The sequence below is a fragment of the Podarcis pityusensis genome (genome assembly GCF_964106645.2).
Source record: "Podarcis pityusensis genome assembly, chromosome: 3".
Classification (NCBI taxonomy): domain Eukaryota; kingdom Metazoa; phylum Chordata; class Lepidosauria; order Squamata; family Lacertidae; genus Podarcis; species Podarcis pityusensis.
The window spans coordinates 32,020,236-32,044,313 of NC_138026.1; the positions used below are offsets into that span (position 1 = coordinate 32,020,236).

General features: G+C 44.0%; 1 protein-coding gene across 5 annotated transcripts in view; it reads right to left on the reverse strand.

The window, feature by feature from the left end:
- Nucleotides 1–16,927, reverse strand: part of KLHL31 (kelch like family member 31) — a 23,197-nt gene extending 6,270 nt beyond the window's left edge. For 3 of the 5 annotated variants that reach the window (XR_013983728.1, XR_013983729.1, XM_080998004.1), the window contains exons 1-2: nt 16,734–16,912; nt 10,960–12,163 (exon numbers count right to left, since the gene is read on the reverse strand). Coding sequence is in view for 3 of the 5 variants with exons in the window: in XM_080998004.1 (XP_080854130.1) it covers nt 10,960–12,131 (1,172 nt within the window). In the remaining 2 variants the exon portion in view is untranslated. Of the gene's footprint in view, nt 1–10,959; nt 12,164–14,546; nt 14,700–16,733 lie in introns of those variants that run through there. The other 2 variants (XM_080998005.1, XM_080998006.1) reach the window with 2 other exon arrangements.
- Nucleotides 16,928–24,078: the final 7,151 nt, after the last annotated feature.

A 24,078-nucleotide genomic window follows, 5' to 3' on the forward strand; every position in this document is an offset into this window, starting at 1 on the left:
AATGAAGACTCCCAAACATTGCCATTCCGCAGAAACTGCTGCTTGCCTTCTATCTGTGCCATTGAGAGTGTGCTCACTTATGGCTTATGTGTGTGGTACGGAAGCTGTACTACCCAGGACAGGATGGGGTTGTGCAGGGTTGTTAAGGCAGCAGAGAGCATTGTTGGCTGCCCACTCTCCACCTTAGAGCAGATTTATGCCACAAGGTGCCATAGGAAGGCACTGGACATAGTAAAAGATCCATCGCATCCTGGTCACTGTCTCTTCGAGCTCTTGCCGTCGGGACGGAGATACAGGACGATGAAGACAAGAACGAGCCGTCTTAAGAACAGCTTCTTCTCCAGAGCGATCTCGGCCCTGAATGGGAAGCCTGGACTTTGAAAGTCATCTAATCTTCCTTGCTGTATTATACTGTATTGATTAATTAGTGTTTTTATGGAGCAGTCAAGTAATTTTGTTGTCCCCGAAGGGGGCAATGACAATAAAGATATTATTATTATTATTATTATTATTATTATTATTATTATTATATTATTGAGGGCTAAACCAGATGCAAGTCCATCATCGGATCTTAGCTTTTCCCAAAACTAAAAGCAATGGTGAGCCCAAAGTGAATCATAATAATAATTAAATAATAATAATTTATTACTTATACCCTGCCTGTCTGGCTGGGTTTCCCCAGCCACTCTGGGCAGCTACGAACAGAATATTAAAAGCACGATAAAATATAAAACATTAAAAACTTCCCTAAAAAAGGATGCCTTCAGATGTCTTCTAAAAGTCAGATAGTTGTTTATTTCCTTGACATCTGATGGGAGGGCGTTTCACAGGGCGGGCACCACTACTGAGAAGGCCCTCTGCCTGGTTCCCTGTAACCTCACTTCTTGTAGTGAGGGAACCTCCAGAAGGCCCTCAGTTCTCAGTCTCAGAGTCTGGGCTGAACAATGGTGGTGGAGATGCTCCTTAAGGTATACTGGGCTGAGGCCATTTAGGGCTTTGAAGGTCGGGGCCATGGTGTGGGCCAAAAAGGCTGTATTACTCTCTTATCTCCTGTACAGTGGTACCTTGGATTACAGGCGCTTCAGGTTACAGACTCCGCTAACCCCGAAATGGTATCTCGGGTTAAGAACTTTGCTTCAGGATGAGAACAGAAACTGTGCTCTGGCAGCATGGCAGCAGCGGGAGGCCCCATTAGCTAAAGTGGTACCTCAGGTTAAGAACAGTTTCAGGTGAAGAACAGACCTCCAGAACAAATTAAGTTCTTAACCCGAGGTACCACTGTACTGTTTTCCTAGTTGAAATCACCCCCTCCCCAAAACTGCTCATTACTTATATGGCATACCGTCCAACTTTTCCAGAGCCCAAACAAAAACGAGCATCTTCCAGAATGTGCTCCTGAGTGAGTCATGTGACCTACACTGTGCTCTCAACATGAAAATTCACTTTTTTCTGGAGTAAGGTCTCACAGGGCACCCCCAAAAAACATGTTTTTGGACACTGTGGGAGGTCACAGCCCCCAAAAGTGCTTTTTGGGAGTGACAACATAGCATGAAAGTGCAGCACCCAAAATAGCCGCTGCGATCTTGTGTGGGAAAATGTGATGTCCCGTTTTTTTCCTGGGGAACTTGGGAGGTATGATATGGCAACTGGATGTTTCCTGCTATGGAGCAAATAGAAGTTTCAGGCAGGAGAGATGGTCAGTTGGAGCCCTGCACTACCTCTTCTTTGTTCTGCTCCCCGCCCCCTGTCAGCAGCTGGTTGGGTAGCCGGGGAAGGGGCGAGGCAACAGCCAGCAACTAATGGGGGTGTCACCCTGGCACAGGAAGCTTGTGCAGGGTCACAAACCCCGCCCACTGCTTTGATGAGTGAGCGGTAATTACATCCAGAAAGTGGCGTGTGGGAGAAGATAAAATCTTCCTTCCCTGGTAAAGGTAAAGGGACCCCTGACCATTAGGTCCAGTCATGGACGACTCTGGGGTTGCAATGCTCATCTCGCTTTATTGGCCAAGGGAGCTGACGTACAGCTTCCGGGTCATGTGGCCAGCAGGACTAAGCCGCTTCTGGCAAACCAGAGCAGTGCATGGAAACGCCATTTACCTTCCCGCTGGAGCGGTACCTATTTATCTACTTGCACTTTGATGTGCTTTCGAACTGCTAGGTTGGCAGGAGCAGGGACCGAGCAACGGGAGCTCACCGTGTTGTGGGGATTCGAACCGCTGACCTTCTGATCAGCAAGTCCTAGGCTATGTGGTTTAACCCACAGCACCATCAACGTCCCTTTCCTTCCCTGGTACTGTGGTCCTATTCATGCTCATACATGCATCCTCATAAGAAAAGCCCTTCTGGATCAGACAAAAAGCCTATCTACTCCAGCTTCCTGTTTCCCACAGCAGTCAGCCTGATACTAGGCATGAAGGCAATAGCTGTCTCCAGCTGTTTGATGCTCAGCAACTTGTATTCAAAGGCATACTGCCTCTGATCTTCAATATGGTATGTATATAGCCATCGGGACTTGCAGCCATTGATAACCTTGTCCTCCACGAATTTATCCAACCCCATTTGAAAACTGTCTAACTTGGTGGCCATATATCTTTGGGGAAACAGAACTTTCTACATTGGGGGTCTAGTTCATAACCGCTTGTACCTCATGAAAGATGACTCATATCTCAGCTGGATAGCATTACCTTGGTTTCAGGCATGGAGATATGTAAAAACAATGGAAAAGGGAGTTGGCACTGAAAGAATGATCCCAAGGAAAGCATAAGAATTGCAATATTGGCTGAGCTGCTTGCTCAACAGGTCCATAGCTTAATCAACGAACAAAATGGGGAGGCAATGAATGAGATTAACCATTTGACATCGATCGTGTTAAATTATTGTTGTACTAGCAGCAGGCTGGGCTCAGTAAGATGTCTGAATCTCGCCTGGTAACAGCTCTGTAATAAAACTAGGTTTAATAATATGCACATTTCATATTATTTATTATGTACTTCATTACATATTCGCCCCCATTATGTTCCAGTGTGTGATACATAATTAAGTCATACTCAGAGTAGATACAGTGGTACCTCAGGTTACATACGCTTCAGGTTACAGACTCCGCTAACCCAGAAATAGTGCTTCAGGTTAAGAACTTTGCTTCAGGATAAGAACAGAAATTGGCCTCCGGTGGCACGGCGGCAGCAGGAGGCCCCATTAGCTAAAGTGGTTCTTCAGGTTAAGAACAGTTTCAGGTTAAGAACAGACCTCTGGAATGAATTAAGTACTTAACCTGAGGCACCACTGTATATTAAAATCATTGGGCTTCCTCTGAGTATGACTAATGTTGGGTATCACCCAGTAATTTGTTGCGTGTGAGTACTGGAAAAAGCTTGAGTTAGTATGCATATTGCATCTATTCTTTTGATTCTGACTTGTGGAAAATCAAACTGCTAGCTCACTAATAAAACCAAACTGAATGGACATTTAATATAATTTCACTGCTCTTAGTCAACTGATTTCATTTGTTCCTAGTTATTTACCAGAAATGTTTGAAATACCCAGTGACTATCGTACATGAATGCTTAGACAAAACATATGCATATACACATACAAAAAGAGAGATGGAGAAAGAAAACTTCTTCCTTGGAGAATGTTCTTACTATTTGTTAACGTCGTTAAAAGTACATGACTCAAAATCTAACATTGGAAATGGCCAGAAATGGCACATTGTGGAGTAACATATTCTAGTTTCATTACATTTTATTATATTCTCTGTGAAATGAGCCCATCTGTTATTTGTATGTAACTACGTAAAATTTATGTATTTATTCATTTACTTTATATGCTGAATTTCTGCCAAGGCACCTAAGGTGGTTTATAATTTACTGTAAAATTGGGAGGAGGGGCAAGAGAAAGAGGCTGTCTGGTTGGATCACACAAGAAATGAGGGAGTATTTTCTATTGACTTTCTGGGATCAGAATTTCGGTCCTGGCATTCTTGTGGCCACTATAAACAAGTCTGGCTTCTCAGGTCATATTTACAACACCTTCATCCATTTCCTAAAATGTCCAATAGCACTACTCATAATGCTTCAGATAACAGTGAGGAAATGGCAGGATTAAAATCCTGGCTTTATAGTAACTTCAGAAAATATACTAGCCCAAATGTTCAGAATTTGGGTAACGGAATCTTCCAATTGCAATATAGTTGCTGCTAGCCAGTCTGATTTGTAACATTTGCAATCTACAAAAACTTATGTTACAATGAACCTGTTTGTTATTAAAGGGGCCACAAGATTGTTTGCTGTTTTCTTGGCAACAGATTAATATGGCTACATCCTTAGAATTTGCCCTGTGAGAATAGGAATATTTGTTGCATTGCTATATGTTGCTAATTCTAAGAAGCAGGAAAGAAAGTATTAATTCAAAAGAAAATAATATCAGCCTTGTTGTTTAGTTGTCTTGCAAGGGCCTACGACTCTGTAATAATATAAAATAAAATAAGGTTCCTCAATCGCTATATTCCTCTCTCTTCTGACTCTGCTTTCAGCTACAAAAAGAAAAAAAAGTTTGTGACCTGCTTTAATTTGGACATAGTGGCTGTTTCCAGACAACCTGTTTGCCAAGCATTTGCCAGATTTGTTTATACAAAGTTGATCAAGAGGTTAGACTATGTCAGCTATTTATTGAGTGTTCATTCTAAGTTGCATGTGGGGAGGTTATACAGGGTTGCATCAAGCAGTTGCTGTTCCATGTTTCTAGGGCATTTTCCCATCACATTTTATAATCACAAAAAGTCTGCTTCTGGGGAGAAGCAGCAGTTCAAATATGCCAAATGAACTTTACTTGCTTAACATGCATTTGACAGTATGTGACTGAATCCCCCCCCCCCAAAAAAAATACTCTGGATATATAAGCCTATAAAGTATTCTAAAGCATATAAATATATTTGCAGGTTCAAGTTATGAAATATATTATTTATATCCTGTAGCCACAATTCAACACAGCGTTAACATTTAGAATTATATGTTCTATACTGGATTTACAAAATTAAAATTAAAATATGGAGCGTTCTTTTAATGCTTCATATTTAGTGTCCATTGAATGATAATTTTATGACCAGAAGTAAATAATTTAATTTCAAAATTATCAAGCCTAAGCATGGCTCTGGGACTGATATAAAGGAAGAGCAATTTGATTTCCATTATATTCCCCTCAGTACATGATAATACTTAAGATTAATGCTCACTAGTCCTTTCAGCAACCCTGTAAGGTATGCCAATATTATCGTCCCCATATTTCAGAAAGAGGCTGAGACAGAGAGGCTCGTCTAACCATAACAAGTGAGTGGATGGCATAAACTCAGTCCGAAATGAATAATGGCCATGACAGAGAGATCAGCTTGCTTCAAGGTACCTGTTGAACTAATGGCTGAGGTGAAATTTGAAGCACAGATGGCCTGCTAAACAACGCCATCTCTCCAGTACAGTTGCTATTCATATGCCACTGCCCCATCTCAGAAGAGCTAATAACAGCTGGAAGTGTGTGACTTACAGTGCTGGAAATGGCATGGGAGCAAAGGATTAAATACTATTCAATATAGCACCACAGGGATTGTTCATTAGCAAAACCAACATCAAGGAGACTCTTCCTTGTCAGTTCTGCTGTACTACGAGCTCTTATGTTAAGCCGTGTAGATGGACTTTGCAAGATGGAATAGATGAAGGAAAGATAAATATGGATAGATACCTTTTAAAGCCTTTTAATGAGAGGTAATAACATTATCAGCAGTGCTTAAACACGCCCCCCCCCCAAAAAAATATTCCAGCAATCAGACTGAATCCTCAGTGCAGTTCTAAATGGCTTTTCTGCTTAGGGATGTTTGAGGCTTTCATTCAGTCCCCATTTTGAAGCAAACCGACTTGATCTGAACTTCCTGGATACAGAAGAGAAGACAGTTGTCCTTCAGTTTTCGCACTTCAACTCACATCACCCTTTCTGCCAGTGTGTAACCTCCATGGGGTTGGGGTTGCTATGTCATGTGACCAAGCTGAATGGATTTTGAAATGAAGTAAGTCTCCCCATCCTGCCCTGCCCCCACCAGTACCCCAGAACACCCCCTTTGGGGGACTTGCCTTGACTGAGCAGGGCAGAGCCAGGACTTAGCCCGGTGTCTCTCTGGCTGAGCCCTGGCTCAGCTACGGATACACCTATTCCAAACTCTGGTCATCCCAGTAGACCTTGGGTTTGGATTGCTCCCAAGGTCCAGTTCTGTTTTAAAGGCTTGTTTTGTCTTAAATTAGGGAACTAGCCAGTGGTAGGCCTGTCCCTGAATAGAGTTTGGAATAAGGTTAGGTGAATAAGGAAGGTGAAATGTTAGAAGCAAAAAAAAATTTGCAGCATAATGTGTGTACACTGTTTCCCAAACCAGTGGTTGAAGTGCCCTGGATATTCCCATTGATGCCCATTGATGCCAATGGGCACTATCCTTCCAGGGGTAATAACAGCTGCAATCCACTTGGGGCAGTCCCATCAAAAATCCTGCCTCACTTGTCTGCTTCCCCCTTCCCAAAGACAGAGTAGACTGCTAGCAATGTGTAATCTCAGCAAAATCCATATCAGCCCTTGAAGGCTGAAGATGGAAATAAGAACAGTGAAAGGGATAGGATGGACCACAGTGTGTACCATCCTGACGGCTTCTGAGACTTTCAGACAGAAAAGAGGAGATATGGATTGTGTTTATTTATTAATGTATGCAAAACTGAGGATTCAGTTTGGCAAAATGTGAAGGGTGGGTGACGCTGGGAGATTGGCAGCGTTGTGGGAGGGATGTATATTATATATTTATACCAAAGTATTCTAGGGGTTTCATTTTCACCTTCTGCACACTGCACCAGTGAGGCTGAATTGTTGATTACTGGGGCCAGATGTCAGACAACAATGTTCAAAGCCATGTTAAGGAGGAACGCATGCATGTTGTCTGGGAAGAAGCAAGATCTGTTTTTCTCAGGCAAAGTTTTACTCAAGAGGCATCAGAAGGAAATGTTTGAAAACTGATGAACGACTCTTATAGAGAGATAGAAGAGAATTTACTCTACTCTACTGTTTTGAGGACAGGCTATAACAATGTATAAAAGCCACAGCAGAAACTGGTAATTGAACAGGTGATGTGTAGGCAGAAGGGATGAATGTATTTTGAAATGATAGTAGGAAAAGTTATTTTATTGGGAGCACCAAAGGAAGGAGGAAAATAGAGGGGACATCTGGGGTGGGAGGGAAGTCAGTGTTTAGATTTATATTGAATTTGTATTAATTTGATGAGGATTTGTTAAAAATCATGGAATATCAATAAAAATAATTGGCCAACCCCCCCCCCCCCAATGTAGCATCACATCTGACTTGAACCTATGGAAATGTAAAGGCTCTCTGCATGGCTGCTAGAAATGTGTCTCTGTTTTAAATGTGTTGGGTGGATATCTTTGAAAGAAACACATATCAAATAGTATCTGAGAGTAGGAATGCCTGTCACGTTTAATGGTACAAGCATGGTAAAAACCATGGTGAAACCATCCATCTTTGCCACAAACCACAATCCATGAGAATCTAGACATAAGGGCACCTTGCTCTCCTGTGGGTGATCCTCATATAAGACTGGCATCCATACATGGAACTCACTAAGCCATTTCCTCTAACATCCCTATAGATACATGGAAGAAATGAAGGAATGTTCATGACAGTGCGGACGGATTGCAGGAGGACTTGCCTCATGAGCATCCTCAGATTCACAGTGAGGAAGCTGCCTTATAGCCCAGACTGTTTGCCCATCTAGCCCAGTTTTGTCTCCTCAGCCAATCTGCAATCCTTTGATGTGGAGATGCCAGGGCATCTTAAAAGCATGTGCTGTACCCCCGAGCTACAGCCGCTGCCCCAATTTAAGGGATCGTACACATTGCCTCTTTTGCTACATATACACATGTTGGGGAAAACTGCGAAGGGAGTTATTTTCTCATTCCATATGCTCTGCATGAATACTCAGCAAAATAGGTACATGATGTGCAATCAAGACACTCAATGCAATTCTGCCTGGGAGCCAAGCATAAGTCACTCTGACCTTCTGGGAGGAAGAACGGGGAATTTATAATAAACAGCATAAGACCTGGGGCAGCAGTGCCACCAGCAGCCAGTGCCATAGCTATGGAGGGGCTAGCTGGGTTTTTGCCCTGGCTGAAGCCTCCAGAGAGGCACCATTGAGACTCCCACCCTGTTTGTGTGTGTGTGTGCAAGTGCTCATGGGAGAGTTTTTGACCCAGGTGGAATAAAATCTAGTTTCGCCCCTGCCAACAGCCAAATCTACCTCACAGGATTATTGGGCAAGGGGGAGAGAAATCATGTGCACCACCCTGAGCTCCTTAGAGTAAGGACAGGATCAAAAGTCTGTGTGCTTTTCCCCCTACCCATGTCCATCATGTTTTATCATGTTTGAATAAAAATTGGTCATGTATTCATTTATTCAACTCACCTTTCTTGGTGCTTCTGGCCTTCCCATCGGTGATAGTCAATGAAGTTCAGTTCAGAGTAGACCCACTGAAATTAATGGGCCTAACTTAGTCATGATGATTAATTTTGGTGTGTCTACTCTGAGTAAAACTTCATTAAATACAGCTCCCAATCTCCTAAGCCATTTCAGGCAGGCAGTGTTAAGGATGCCTCTCTTGCATCTGAATGACCAACTTGGAGGATGAGAAGGATTTGTTGTATAATTATTTATGTTCGCATTAAAAAAATAATTAAAAATAAGGGAGTTTATGGGCTTCTGTCAGAGATCAGCACTGTTGCGCACCTGGTAAGGCACACCCTGCCAGCAGGGGGATCATGGTCAACTCCTGAAACCTTTACTGCTTCTGCCTGTTTGCCTGCCATTGCCAAGCAAGTGAGCAGGCAGGAGCAAGAAGAAGAAGCAATGGCAAAGTGAGCAGAGGGAACAAGGGCTCTTTGTTCTGCCTTCTTTCTGTGGGAGGTGATGTTGATTAAGCCCAAAGGGAGAAGGATGCATCGAGACAAGATGTGGGCATGGGTCCACTGAAGCTTACTGAGAACACCTTGTCCAAATGTTTTCCCCAAACCTAGATCTCCAGCACTGGATGGTTTTCATGTTAAGATTAACACGGTCGCATCCCAGCCGACTGGATGCTGTGCTGAGTGGTTGGCCAGGCTAAGTAGATGGCCATGCCCCTCCCCCGGGCCACCACGGATTGGCTCATTTGAAGGATGGGTTAGGTAGGAACCCATGAGCCTCTGCGGCCACAGGAGCAGACAAGGAAACAATCTAAATCTACTCATCTGGCGGAGAGAGGAGATGCCACGCTGGGCTGCAACTGCCGCTCACTGGCAAGACAGTAAATGGCCATTCTAACCCAGCTCTGGCTGCCTGGTCATAAGAGGCTACCAGTGCAAATCTTTCCACCATACACCATATGACCATCATTTACAGAAACATGATATATAGACCACAAAACTGTCTGGGAAACACAGCCATTTCTACACCCTGTACAGTTCCTAGTTTAGTGTTGATGCAGTGCATGTTGGGAAATCAGTGACGCCATCACACGATCACCACCCCTCACATTTGAGAAGCCCAGATGCATTAACCCCACACCTCCGTTATCATCGGATACTGGCTCCCAGTATGTTTGCGGTTTTCTGTGCGTAAAAGATTGTGTTTATTCTCCTGAGCATGGCCCACTGACAACTTTAATATTGGCAATATAACCCAAAGAGAGAAAGAAGATAATGGGTCCTTATCCATGTTGTAGGCCAGGTGAGGGATACCTTTGTCCCTCCAGAGGTTGCTGAACTACAACTCCCAGCACCCCTGTCTCGCTTGGACTAATGGGATAAACATCTGCAGCCCCATTCCACACCCCAGTTGTAGGGCAATAAAGCAAATGCACTCAATACCTTACACCATTTAGAATCATAGAATTGTAGAGTTGGAAGGGACCCCAAGGGGCAATGCAATCTTTTGCCCAATGTGGGGCTCAAACCCGTCACTCTGAGATTAAGAGTCTCATGCACTTACATATAGGCCAGTAAATATATTACTATGACAAAGAAATGGAAAACGTGCCTGTCTAATCCTATTTCAAATTAGTACGCCAACTGTGAAGCACCAACAGCTCTTGGGTGGAGAAGCATTTGAGTCTTATCCAACATGCATATCATCCGAGACATTTGAGTTATTCAGGCGTTCATAAGGGGACTTAAACACACAACGAATGGGGAGCGTGCATGAGCCTGCTTGCGGTGTCCCCATTGTCTTCCATGGCTGCAGGAGGCTTTCCTGCAGGAGACAGTCACCCTTGAACATACAAATGTCAATGGAAACAGGGAGTGGAGCTAGCATGCTTGTACATGCATTTTCCTCTTTGCAACATCCCTGTTGTAAACATATAAATAGGGACGCTGTTAATCTAACTTTGTCACAAAGGCATTTTTTTCTGGCTGTTTTTTCCTTCCAAAAATAATAATCGACCTTTGCAGATACAGTGGTACCTTGGTTTAAGAACAGCTTAGTTTATGAACAACTTGGATTAAGAACGCTGGAAACCCGGAAGTAGGTGTTTTGGTTTGTGAACTTTGCCTTGGAAGCAGAACATGTTTCGCTTCCTGTTGAGTGTGTTCCATTTGTAAATTGAGCCCCCCCCCCCCCGCTGCTATGGGAAAGCACACCTTGGTTTAAGAACGCTTTGGTTTAAGAACGGACTTCCGGAATGGATTAAGTTCGTAAACCAAGGTACCACTGTATTCCCTTTTGGCATGGCTTGGATGGCATTTGTCAATCACAGGCACCTATGCTAAAAACAACAACCTCAATCAAGATTGTTCTTCCGTTGCTGTTTATGCATCTGCATTTCCCTCTCCCTCCCCCTCCGGAGCTGTTATGTGCTGAACATACTACCTCTATAAATAACCAGTTACCTGCAGAAATTGCTGACCGCATGCTTAGCCTGATTCCTGGCATCATTCTGGTCTTCTCCACCTGCCACGTAGAGGAATCCATCCATCACGGTGACGCACTGGTTGAAGCTTTTAGCAGGCATCTCAGTAAGCCTCTTCCATCCATTGTCAGGGTCTCTGTATAAAATGTCTCTGCTAAGGGATTTCTCTGTTAAAGCTGGGCGTCCCCCAACCGTAACCAGGACCCGTAATCCTCCACGAATCCTTGTTCTCCTAGACTGCAATGTATTCTGGTGGTAGGGAAGCAAATGGTAATTCATGGCATCTACTAGAAGTCTATGGCAATCTGCATCTTGCATCATTCTTGGTACAGTCTGAACATAATTCACCAGGTCTTGGGCAGAGATGGTACCAAAGCGAATGTTGCTTAACAGATCCGCAGCATATTTTGCTCTTTTTTGGTCAAATTCCAGCCATCTCATTGCAATTTGGAATGCAACGAGTTCAGAAGGCAACTGCAAGTCATCGTCTGCAAGAAGTTCATTGATCCGGTCAAAAGTGAGCTTTAAGAACTGATCCGATTCGGAAAACTCAATGAAGTTGTCTCTGATGAATTTCTGAGCTGCTTCCTTGGTGGTTTTGAGTCCATATGTCTCTGCGATGTTAGCAACATACATGCAATTCTCCACGTTGATTTCTTGCATCAAAAAATCACTGCACATCTTCACAAGGGTATGAATCTGAAGGTAGATGGCTGTGGAGATGATGCTACCTATAGTATAGAGCGAGAGAGTGAGCTTTCCTGTGTAGGCATATGCAATGACAGTAGCTAGGCCCAGGGGAGACACATCGTTGAGGTCCACTCTCTGAGTTGATGGGTCTTTCTTCAAGATGTTGTGGAAGTAATCACTGCAGGAAGCCATCACCACCTTGTGGACATCAAAAGACTTTGTTTTGGTACCAATGACTAAATCACAGAGGAAGTTCTCCAGTCTCATCCTGCACAGCCCTTCCAAAAGGTTGGGACTATAGAGAGCATCGGAAACCTCAGTCGAGACACAGCTGAAGCCGTTCCCCCCTTCCAAAAGGCCGTTCAAGCCGTTCAGCTTGCTGAGAGGACCATCTTCCACGATGATGGTCAGCTCATTGATATCCACCTTGCTCTTTTTGACGTTCTTCTTCTTGGGCGCCATGACTGCAATATAATATCACAGCCAGGAGCTAGCTAGAAGAAGGAGAAGGAGAAGGAGAAAAGGACAACTTTTAGACCCGTATTTCACTGCGTTGGTTTTCAGCATCTCACTGAAAATGACTGCAAAGTGTCCTTGCAGGTGGCAAGAGGAAACAGAAAAATAAGAAAAGTGGAACAGCAGGAGATTACGGAAAACTCCGCAATCACACACATCTGTAACCTCATGCAAGTGAATAAATATTGCTTGGTAAATGGTGGTTTGTATCTACTCAGTGTCTCGTGTCAAACTCGTACTCCCCAAGTGGTTTGTAAAAATATAATACCAAAAAGAAAAACCAGCTGAAATTACAAAATCAAACATCAATTTAAATGCCTGCTGAAATAATAAAAATATATTCAGAAGTTCAGTAGGGAGTGGGCCTGTCTGACCTCAACTTGAAGGGAGTTCAATAAGCTATGATGCTTACTGAAAGGCTGACACACCCCAAGTTGGACACTGAGATCATGGCAGGGAGCCCTATTAGTGGTTTGCTGTGGGCCAGAATCTGACTCACATGTTGAGCTTTTAGTGTTGTGGGTCCAACTCAGCGGAACTCCCTGCCACAAGAAGTTATACATGGGCACTATCCCTACAGAGCTTCAGATGCCTGGTCAAATCAGGTTTTATTTTTGGAGGCTTTTGCACCCTGAATGCTTCTGAGATGTTTTGCAGCATTATTTTATATAGGCGGTTTCAAAATTAGGTTTAATTTCTGTTTTAAGTTATGTATATCATGATTGTAAGCTGCTTTGGGACCTACATAAAGAAAAGGGGGTATATAAAATTTTAAAATAAATAAATAAATCTCTCAGACCAATCTGCTTCACAGGGTTGCTGGGCCCACAACACGAGAAAATTGTGCATTGTTCTTGAGCCCCATTTTTTTCTTTTTTCTTTTTTTGTAGTGTGGACAAGCTGACAAATAGATAGGATTCGCAGCCCAGTCCTAAAGCACATTTAATACGAAGCAAGTCCCACTGGCTGAAGTTCCAAATCAGTATGTTTCGGGATTGGGAGTGTGAAGACTTCTTCACTTAAACTGGAGACTGCCTCTGTCCTTCATATGTAAGAACAGACTGCTCTTCTCTTTTGTAGATAGACTCAGCGGCCTGCTAAAGCCTGAGGTAATTATTTTCCTCCAAAACAGCATGACTAGACTAAGAGATAACAGTGAAAAAGAAACATACAATTCTGAAATAATAAATCAAGTTGAAAGTTGTGGCTCTTTTACACCTAACTACTACTGAATTGGGTAGAACAGGCCCACTATAGTCTTTCAATTTGTTTTGTTGCACATAAAAAAGAGTTTATTGTATTTTTAAAAAATTGCTTGGGGAGAAGGGAGATCATTGGCTTGTTTTGTTTTTATTATGTATTTTGTGTTTTATATTGTGTAGGGCGGAATCCAAATTTACTTACTTAATAATAATAATAATAATAACAATAATAATAATAACCTGTTTTAATTATGGTCAGGACATTTTATATACAGCTTAACATCTTTGGACAAAATCCTTAAGCAATTTACAGAAATTATGAAACCAAAATATAGTAAATGGTACACATTAACATAAGGAGCAGAAAGATGGCAATACAATAAATGCACTGTAAAAAATCCAATAATAATACAAGAACAGCATAGATGAATTTTTAAGATGGGTTCACATGACAGTTTTCCTCATGACAAGTAATGTTTCTTCACTCCTTGTCCATGTGGCAAGTGCCATACAACACTGAGCACAGCACATGTTTAATTTGCATTCAGCTGAAATCGACAACCTCCCTTCTTTTCAGACCATGTAGTAGTTGGGGATCTGAATTGGTATTAAATTATATAGAGCTCCACCAAAGGACCAGGAGTAAAGGTAAAGGGACCCCTGACCATTAGCTCCAGTCATGGCCAACTCTGGGGTTGCGGCGCTCATCTCGCTTTATTGGCCGAGGAAGCCGGCATACAGCTTCCGGGTCATGTGGCCAGCATGACTAAGCCGCTTCGGGCGAACCAGAGCAGCACACGGAAATGCCTTGCACTTTGACATGCTTTCGAACTGCTAGGTTGGCAGGAACTGGGACTGAGCAACGGGAGCTCACCCCATCACGGGGATTCGAACCGCTGATCTTCTAATCGGCAAGTCTTAGGCTCTGTGGTTTAACCCACAGCGCCACCTGGGAAGCAAAAGAAAATCCTACTTGTAATGGCAGGAGAATGGTTATGGATGACCTCCATATTTATTTACATCTGCCCCACTGAAATCAACAGGATTTATCTTTTGAGCAATTGCAGACAAGCCTAATTTACAGTTTGTCTACACAAAACACTTGTAGATTTGCGCATTCTGGTTTTCACCAAACCAGCTTTCTGGTCATAACTCTCACCATGAATTGATCCAGACTTCCAGCTGAGTGCTCTGTCACATGACATGGGAAACTTTCCTGAATAATTCAGTCGCTTCTTCCTCCTCATAAGACAAGTGCTATGCCAACCTCAAACAGCACTGAAGGGCACCAGGCTGGGTGAAACTGTTGTAATGCCAAAAGCAGAAAGCCAGCAACCCACAATATCACTGACAACTCAGGCCTGTAGGGTTGGTGGAGGACCAATGAGAGACCAACCCTCCAAGTGTCCCTATTTTCCAGGGACGTCCCTGATTTAGAGAAGTCATCCCAGTTTCTGATTTGATCCTGAAATGTCCTGCTTTTCTTAGGGTGTCCCTATTTTCACTGGAGAAATTTTGAAGGGTATGGAGTTATCTGACGCCCAAGCTGTCTGAAGGCAATCCTGTATAGGGAAGTATTTTTTTAAAAAGTTTAAAGTTTTATTTTGTTTTTCTATATGTTGGAAGCTGCCCAGAGAGGCTGGGGCAACTTAGTAAGATGTGTGGGGTATAAATAGCAAAAATTATCATTATGGAATGGGACATCCCTATTTTCATCGGAGAAATGCATAGCTGTCAACTTTTCCCTTTTCTTGTGAGGAATCCTATTCGGAATAAGGGAATTTCCCTTAAAAAAAGGGAAATGTTGACAGCTATGGAGAAGTGTTGGAGGGTATGTGACAGAGTGAAGCATCGACCTACATGGATTTGGATGCTCTAGATAAGGTAGACGAGGACCTGAGTTCAAATCCTCTCTAGAGGATAACTTTGGACCAGTCACTCTATCGCAGCATAACCAAACTCCAAGAGTCAGTCCTGAGGATAGAATAGCGAAGGGAGAGGACATTGCTGTATACCACATTTGATCTGCTTGGAGGAAGAGGAAAATCAAGATGTAATGAACATCTTAGATCAAACGAGTGCATCGGCAGCCCGAAATAAGCCCCTGCGAGTCAAAGAGCGCTGCAAAATGCACACGAAAGCTCATACCAAGAACTAACTTAGTTGGTCTTAAAGGTGCTACTGGAAGGATTTTTTTATTTTGCAAAATGTTAAAACAGGCAAGGGTTAAGCAATGCTGTATACTGGAGTACCATCTGCATTAGCGCTTTCTTGCACACAGTTTTTAAAAAGCACGAGCCATTCAGCATTTTAAGTATAGAAAGGAATGGTTAGTTCCTCTTTCAGGGGGGTATGGCGTCCACCCATCACCCAGTCCCTCCTGCTAGGTGGCAGCTATGTGCAAGCGAGATGATCGTGTGTGTGTGTGTGTGTGTGTGTGTGTTAGAAGCTTCAGCCATTGCCCGCGTACCAGAATGAGCAGAGGTCCCAGAATGTCACTTTGCCAAAGTGGCGGGTCAGCTGCTCCCCCCCAAGCTGCATTCCTTAAGCTGCATCTGTTGAAAGCTATCAGGGACGTTTCCAAGAATAGCATCGCTCTCTGGGGTCTCTCAAAGCCGCTTGCCATTTTAAGGCACGTCCAGTTTAAAGTGCATTTCATGCTTGGGGTTTTAATTCTTTTTAAGGGAGAAAAGAAGAAATATTGCCAGGTATACATTTGCAGCCCTTTCTGTTCTCCATTACTAAAAAAAAATCTGTTTATTTCATCGGTACAGGTTGAAAATAGCCAGTATGCTTTGGATACATATCAATTCTCTCTTAGCTGGCTATGCCGATATTCCTTTGGCAAGTGCAATGAACATTTAAAGACAGCCAAGTATCCTTTACATATTTAAAGCTTAATATGAGATCTATGTAAGGATTTGTAGCTCAGGTTTTTTAAAAATAATAATAAAAAAACCCAAATTTTATCAATATTTAAAACCGTTGTTTGTTTACGACTCGAGAGACATGCTAGCAGGGAAGAGCCGCCAGCCCTGTGAAATTTTAGCAGCAAAAGTCCTTGCGGCTTTTTCTTGGAGCAAACTTTCACCAAGTTACTTGTCAAAGACTGTACAGGAAAACACGCGGTTAAAGGAAAACCTTTGCCAACTTCATTTTCCTTCGGGCCTCCACCCCTCCCCATAGCTATAGCTGGCCACGTTAAGTTTGTAGCCTGGAGGCAATTCATCCCAGGGCATTTTCAGCTCTTAAATAGAAGGAACACCACCACCCCACTGCCTAGGAACGCTCAGAAACCCAGAAAGCTAATCAGCTCAATAAGAACAGGATTAGAGAGCAGCCTTACCCTTCTCAGCAACAGAGCCTTCCCAGGACTGACCAGCACAATGTCTACGAGAATATTTCTTGAAAAGAATGAGAAAAGGCAGGGGGAAGGGGAAATGGATTTCACCTGAGAAGTCCTAGCTAGCCACAGAAGTTTCAAGTGTGACCCTGCTGCCACTGTAGATGAGAGAGTCTGGAGCCTGCGCTCTGGGGCACTTTAAAAATGACCCCTCCCTCCCATCCTTTCCTGTCACCCAAAAGGGTTTATGTTTCCTCTGCTTGGCTTTGAATCTGAAGTCAACTTAACTGGACGTCTACAGGATAATAAAATGAGGGTTAAGCTCCTAGAAATTACATTCCTTCCATCGCTGCTGTACTACGGCAGGGTTACCGTTCCACCGTAAATGACTAAAAACATTGTCCTTAGAATAACTACATTTTTAAAAAACCTTCGCCCCTCTGAACTTTGGTTAACTCCTACTGAAAGTTTTCCCTGCTCCTCCCTTCCAGCAGGTTTTCATATACAGTGGTACCTTGGGTTAAGAACTTAATTCGTTCCGGAGGTCCGTTCTTAACCTGAAACTGTTCTTAACCTGAAGCACCACTTTAGCTAATGGGGCCTCCTGCTGTCGCTGCACCGCTGGAGCACGATTTCTGTTCTCATCCTGAAGCAAAGTTCTTAACCCGAGGTACTATTTCTGGGTTAGCGGAGTCTGTAACCTGAAGCGTCTGTAACCCGAGGTACCACTGTACAGTCTGTAACCCGATGTACCACTGTACAGTGGCACCTTGGTTTAAGAACAGCTTAGTTTATGAACAACTTGGATTAAGAACGCTGCAAACCCGGAAACAGGTGTTTTGGTTTGTGAACTTTGCCTTGGAAGCAGAACATGTTTCGCTTCCTGTTGAGTGTGTTCCATTTGTAAATTGAGTCCCCCGCTGCTATGGGAAAGCATGCCTTGGTTTAAGAATGCTTTGGTTTAAGAAAGGACTTCCGGAACAGATTAAGTTCATAAACCAAGGTACCACTGTAGACTGAAAGGCTGTAAAACATTTTATGGGTTTCGTTGTAAATTGGCGTGTATAGGGTATTAGGGTATGGGTAGTATCTCTAGTGAGGGACACATCATGCTTCTCAAGTCCCCTTTTGGTCCCCACCCTGCACTCAGCTCTCACCTGTGGCTACTAGAAGCTGTCAGCGTGTGGCAATGGCCACACCCTGGGAATGGCTTCAGCAGGCTGGCTAAACAAGGTGAGGTCAGCTGATGGGTCTCAAACCCTTGGTGAGTTAGGGGCTGGATCTACAGTGATTTGTAAAAACACTAAAAAAAACCCCACACATGTAATATAACTCTCAATGCAATTTTACATTGGTGACAGATCACTGCTCTACAGCGCCCTCTGGTGCCACATTTTTATAACACATTTTTAACATTTTCTCTGACTAGTGTAGATCAGCCCAGGACTTCCTCTACATGTGAAGACAAGCTCCGACAGATTGAGCAGACAAGACCAAAAGTGGGTCCAATGGTCAAGAAGGTGGTTTATGCACATGCTGGAGGAGAAAGCGAGGGGGAGATGGGACCTGTCAACCTGGGAAGGTAGCCCAACTAGGAGAATGAAAACTCTTATTCTAAACCTCTGCTGACTTGTGAGATATATTTTAGAGAAGAAGAGGCTATGGAGAAAACCCTACACAAAGTTAGAGTGGAATCCCTAAGATCATGGGTAGGCAAATTAAGGCCCGGGGGCTGGATCCGGCCCAATTGCCTTCTAAAGCTGGCCCGCGGACGGTCTGGGAATCAGCATGTTTTTACATGTGTCCTTTTATTTAAAATGCTTCTCTGGGTTATTTGTGGGGCCTGCCTGGTGTTTTTACATGAGTAGAATGTGTGCTTTTATTTAAAAGGCACCTCTGGGTTATTTGTGGGGCATAGGACTTTGTTCTTCCCCCCCCCCCAAAAAAAAAAATATAGTCGGCCCCCTCCCACAAGGTCTGAGGGACAGTGGACTGGCCCCCTGCTGAAAAAGTTTGCTGACCCCTGCCTAAGATGGATGCATGGCATCCCCTTCCAGCAACTCCTGCAGTCAAGCTAGTGTCAAATGTATTGCTCTGCTTTCCTTTGGACCACATTAGAAAGGCCAAGATATAATCTGGGCAGCCTTACCATTGCAGACCATTTGCCCTGAACATTTTGGAAACTGTTCCCCTTCTGCAGCATTTAGCCCCATACCCTCTAACATGTCCAGCCCCCAACCCAGGCTGTGTGTCTTCCGGGCCATGTTCTCAGGGGAGTCACGTGACTTGCACGTGATCCCAGAGCCAAAAATCAGGATGTCCCAATTTAACCAGAGTAGTTGAGGGGTATGTAGTCCTTCATTTGTTTGTGTTCCCTGCTAGTGTAGAAGTATTCGGCCTTGAACCACTTTAGTTCTGATTCTGGAAATGTTAAGCCAAAGGGAGGTTTATTTATTGACAACTGTTGGTGATGCTGGAAATCGTTGGCGCATGATGCCAAGGCCTAAGCAGCTAACAGAAGCCATTAAAATATAATCACGAGGTCTCTCGATAGCCAAGGGTGTGAGCCAGCCTTTAAGTAGGTCTTGGCAATGCCTTGTGTTTCATAGGTCAATATAGGTCAACTGCACTTTTTCTCAGTCCACAACCGTTTCTTTGCGAGCTACTGAGGGCTCTTTATTTTCTCAGAAACTGCTGTAAACTGAATTTGATTTCCCATGCGCACATGCGTCTGAAACATAAACAAATAAAGCACACTTAGAGTTGACATCAGGCAGCAGTTTTGTAAACTGAATGGACAGAGAATCTCTTCACCTGCAACATCAGTCCTCAGAGTAAGAATGATCTTGCTTGGCAGAGAAATGCTGGTTGGCCCGCAGTGTCTCCACAAGGACAAAATAAACTTCATTTCCTTCTTATAACTAGGTTTACTATGCCAAATTTTTCCTAGTGGTCTCTTGCTGATGATCTCTTCCTAGTGGTGTTGACCTTTAAAGCCCTAAACGGCCTCGGCCCAGTATACCTGAAGGAGCGTCTCCACCCCCATCATTCTGCCTGGACGCTGAGGTCCACAGCTGAGGGCCCTCTGGCGGTTCCCTCATTGCGAGAAGCAAAGCTACAGGGAACCAGGCAGAGGGCCTTCTCGGTAGTGGCGCCCGCCCTGTGGAACGCCCTCCCCCCAGATGTCAAAGCGATAAACAACTACCTGACATTCAGAAGACATCTTAAGGCAGCCCTGTTCAGGGAAGTTTTTAACGTGTGATATTTTAGTGTATTTTTGGTTTCTATGGAAGCCGCCCAGAGTGGCTGGGGAGGCCCAGCCAGATGGGCGGGGTATAAATAATAAATTATTATTATTATTATTATTATTATTATGCATTTTAGAGCTGCAGCCCTCACAGAATAAACAAAAAGGATAATGTGGGTGTCATATTGTACAGCAATCATAAGGATATGAGTGGGGGGGGGGGAGAGAGAAGGATTACCAACGAATGAGGAATAGCTTTTGAAACTGATGGACTATGCTGAAATGGCGAAATTCACTGCCGAACTAAGAGAACATAATGAAGAAGTGTTTAAGGAGGAACAGAGACTACTGATGGATTATCTATCAAAGTATCACCCATACATGAAGTTGTGGGCAGGATTTGAAATAAAAGCAGTGGATTACTGATGTGATCACCCCCTGTTCTCTGACAGGGAGGGGGGGTGCCATTTGGTGGTTTGCCTCAGGTGCCAAAATGTCTTGGGCCGGCCCTGCCACTAGTCAATGTGGCCTCCAAGTTCAAAGGCAGTGAGTTCCAAGGTCCTCATGCCCAGTTTGTGGGCTTGCCATGAGGCATCATGCAGTCATGTTGTTGTTGTTTAGTCGTTTAGTCGTGTCAGACTCTTCGTGACCCCATGGACCAGAGCACGCCAGGCATTTCTGTCTTCCACTGCCTCCCGCAGTTTGGTCAAACTCATGCTGGTAGCTTCGAGAACACTATCCAACCATCTCGTCCTCTGTCGTCCCCTTCTCCTTGTGCCCTCCATCTTTCCCAACATCAGGGTCTTTTCCAGGGAGTCTTCTCTTCTCATGAGGTGGCCAAAGTATTGGAGCCTCAGTTTCAGGATCTGTCCTTCCAGTGAGCACTCAGGGCTGATTTCCTTAAGAATGGATAGGTTTGATCTTCTTGCAGTCCATGGGACTCCTCCAGCACCATGGGTCTGCTCCAGCACCATATTTCAAAAGCATCAATTCTTTGGCGATCAGCCTTCTTTATGGTCCAGCTTTCACTTCCATATATCACTACTGGGAAAACCATAGCTTCTACTATACGGACCTTTGTTGGCAAGGTGATGTCTCTACTTTTTAAGATGCTGTCTAGGTTTGTCATTGCTTTTCTCCAAGAAGCAGGCATCTTTTAATTTCGTGGCTGTCATACCTCAGGTTGAAGTTGCTTCAGGCTGAGCATTTTCGGGTTGTGCTCCACGGCGACATGGAAGTAACATGGAAGCGTTACTTCCGGGTTTTGCCGCTTGCCCATGCGCAGACGGTCAAAATTATGTCATGCACATGCGCAGAAGCGGCAAATTGTGACCCACACAGACACGCAGACGTGGGTTGTATTCGCTTCAGGATGCAAACGGGGCTCCGGAACGGATCCCGTTCGTATCCAGAGGTACCACTGTATTGTCATATTGTCTACAGTAAGAGACAAGGTGCTTGAGTCAATAGGCTGGTCCAGTGGGCTTTTTCTTATGTTCTTATCAGCACCAGGAATTGCACAATGCTCTTCATAGCAAAGAAATATAGGAAGGCTTCACCTGTCAAATGTCTGGCCGTCCTGCAGCTCATAAGGCCGGGGGAACCTGAAAAGAATATGAAGTTGATGCTGAATGTCGGCATAATACATCAGAGAAAATTGCACTATAACCTTGTTAGGGAGCTGTGCCCCAAAATGATATATTAGCACATGCAGGAGACACGGTAGCCTAATATGCCCATCCACTGGGTCCCTGGCCTATCCAGGTTGATCAGGGAAAGTCTAGAGGGAGCATCTTCCTGCATTTGCTTGAATATGAATATAAGTCATCGTTTGATTGGAGATCCTGCTCGATCAGGGTTCCTGGTCATGCACTGGGTTCTTCTCATATCCAAGCAACACAAGAGGGCCAGAAACAGAGAAGGCAGGCCTGACATATTACAGAGATGTTGCTGTGTGGCTGGTGTGCATGACTCCTCACCTCAAAGTGTTGGTGCTGACCTTTAAAGCCCTAAAGGGTCCAGTATACCTGAAGGAGCATCTCCACCCCCATCATTCAGCCAGGACACTGAGGTCCAGCGCCAAGGGCCTTCTGGTGCTTCCCTCACTGCGAGAAGTAAGGTTACAGGACAGAGGGCCTTCTCGGTGGTGGTGCCCACCCTGTGGAATGCCCTCCCATCAGATGTCAAGGAAACAGCTATCTGACTTTTAGAAGACATCTGAAGGCAGCCCTCTTTAGGGAAGTTTTTAATGTTTGGTGCTTTATTGTGTTTTAAATATTCTGTGGGGAGCCACCCAGAGCAGCTGGGGAAACCCTGCTGGATGGGCGGGTTATAAATTATTATTATTATTATTATTATTATTATTATTATTATTATTATCACCTCCCACATTTATATATATCATTGTAGAGTCAGAAGGGATCATGAGGATCATCAACCCCCTGCAATGCAGGGATTTGCAGCTGTCCCTGACGGGGATCGAACCTGCAACCTGGGCGTTATCAGCACCGCGCTCTAACCAACTGAGTTATCCAGGCTTGCCCATGGGCAGAGATTTCTTGTAACAGGGACTTGTGTGGAAAATTATCGCCATGGGGAAAGTTGTGATGTGGTGATCGAGAGCTCTTTCAGAGGACCCCCCACCAGCACCACCATTATTCACAGCGCTGACGCGCTACTAGTTCTCCAACAACTGTATAGGCAGCCAAATGCCTTATCAGGGATGAAGGTCCACAGAAAGGCTGCATGCAGTTCCCTACAGGGAAGTGGGTTTCTGTGTGGGGAATGCCTGTGAATTGCTGTTGATTGTGTTCAGGCTTTGGCCTCTCCTGTGTGTTGGGAGAGTGAGGTCAGCCTTTTTTTCGCCCAGTCTAGCTACTGGCATTTACACTGCCCATTTATAGTACAATGTAAATGGAGCTGTCTGTCCTATGGTATTCCCATACATAGCAACTGATCTCATTGCCAACTCAGCTATTCCATGCTTTCTAGAGAGAGAGAGACTGCGCACAGGAGGCACTTTCCATAAAAGGATGGCTAGGGAATCTTGCTTTATTCTGTGTGGGGCTTACTGATTCAACTAGCAAATCAGTGTGATTAATGAGCCAACTGGGTATAATAGCGGGAAAAGATTTTTCTGGCTCACCGCAAACCTAACTGCGGGAGAGGTGGTAGGGACTGATTATCAGGGGGTTTAAGTTGATGTGCTCAGGGAACTCTGATTTCAGGAGAGTCATAGAATTATAGAGTTTGTAGGGACCCCAAGGGTCATCCCGTCCAACTCCCTGCAATTTAACAGGGCAGGGGGGAATGTTTATATTCTAAATAGCTTTGTTCCTGCTCTACCTGCCTCTTCGTTTTGCTGGAGGGTTGCTTTGAGAAAGGAGAAAGCAGCAGGTGTCAAAGCCTTTCCTTCCCACCTCGACAGACTGTTGCCAATAATATTATTATTAATAATCCTCCTCTTCTTATTTAAATATACAAAAAGATAACCAACCATTATTCACACGGCCACAGAGTGAATACAATGAACGAAATGATCCTAATAGACCTTCTGCAATTTTTATCTCTGGGTTTGGTAGTTTCGGGGAACCAGATGAAGCTCATGGGCTCCCAGTTGCCGAGTCCCTCATATCTTCTGACCTCAAGCATGTTTCGAAAGAACGTGCTGATTTTCCAACTAATCTTACCAATGGCACTCTTTCTGTCTACTCAGAAACTAGCAGCAGCACACATTGCCTGCTATTACTTTTTAGAATGCAAGTTGCATACCTTCCTGCTCTAAAATTAAATTGCCATTTATACCTGGCACTTCTGCTAGCTCTGGGAAAATTGTATTTATATACTGGAACTAATTAGAATTTCTGCTTTGTTTCTGCAGCCACTGCAAAAGCAATTGCATCCAGGAAATGCTGGTTCCTTTTATGAGCCTTGACTCAGCAGGCCTTGAAATAAATGCAGGTATCTCACCTCCCCCCCAGGCTGCTGCTTGCTTCTGACATTTTATACAAGTTGTTTTTCTGGGGTTGTTTTTTTCTGCCTGCCTTTATTTTCATTCTTTATTTATTGTGCGTTAGGGAGTTTGGGAGGGGGAATCTATGC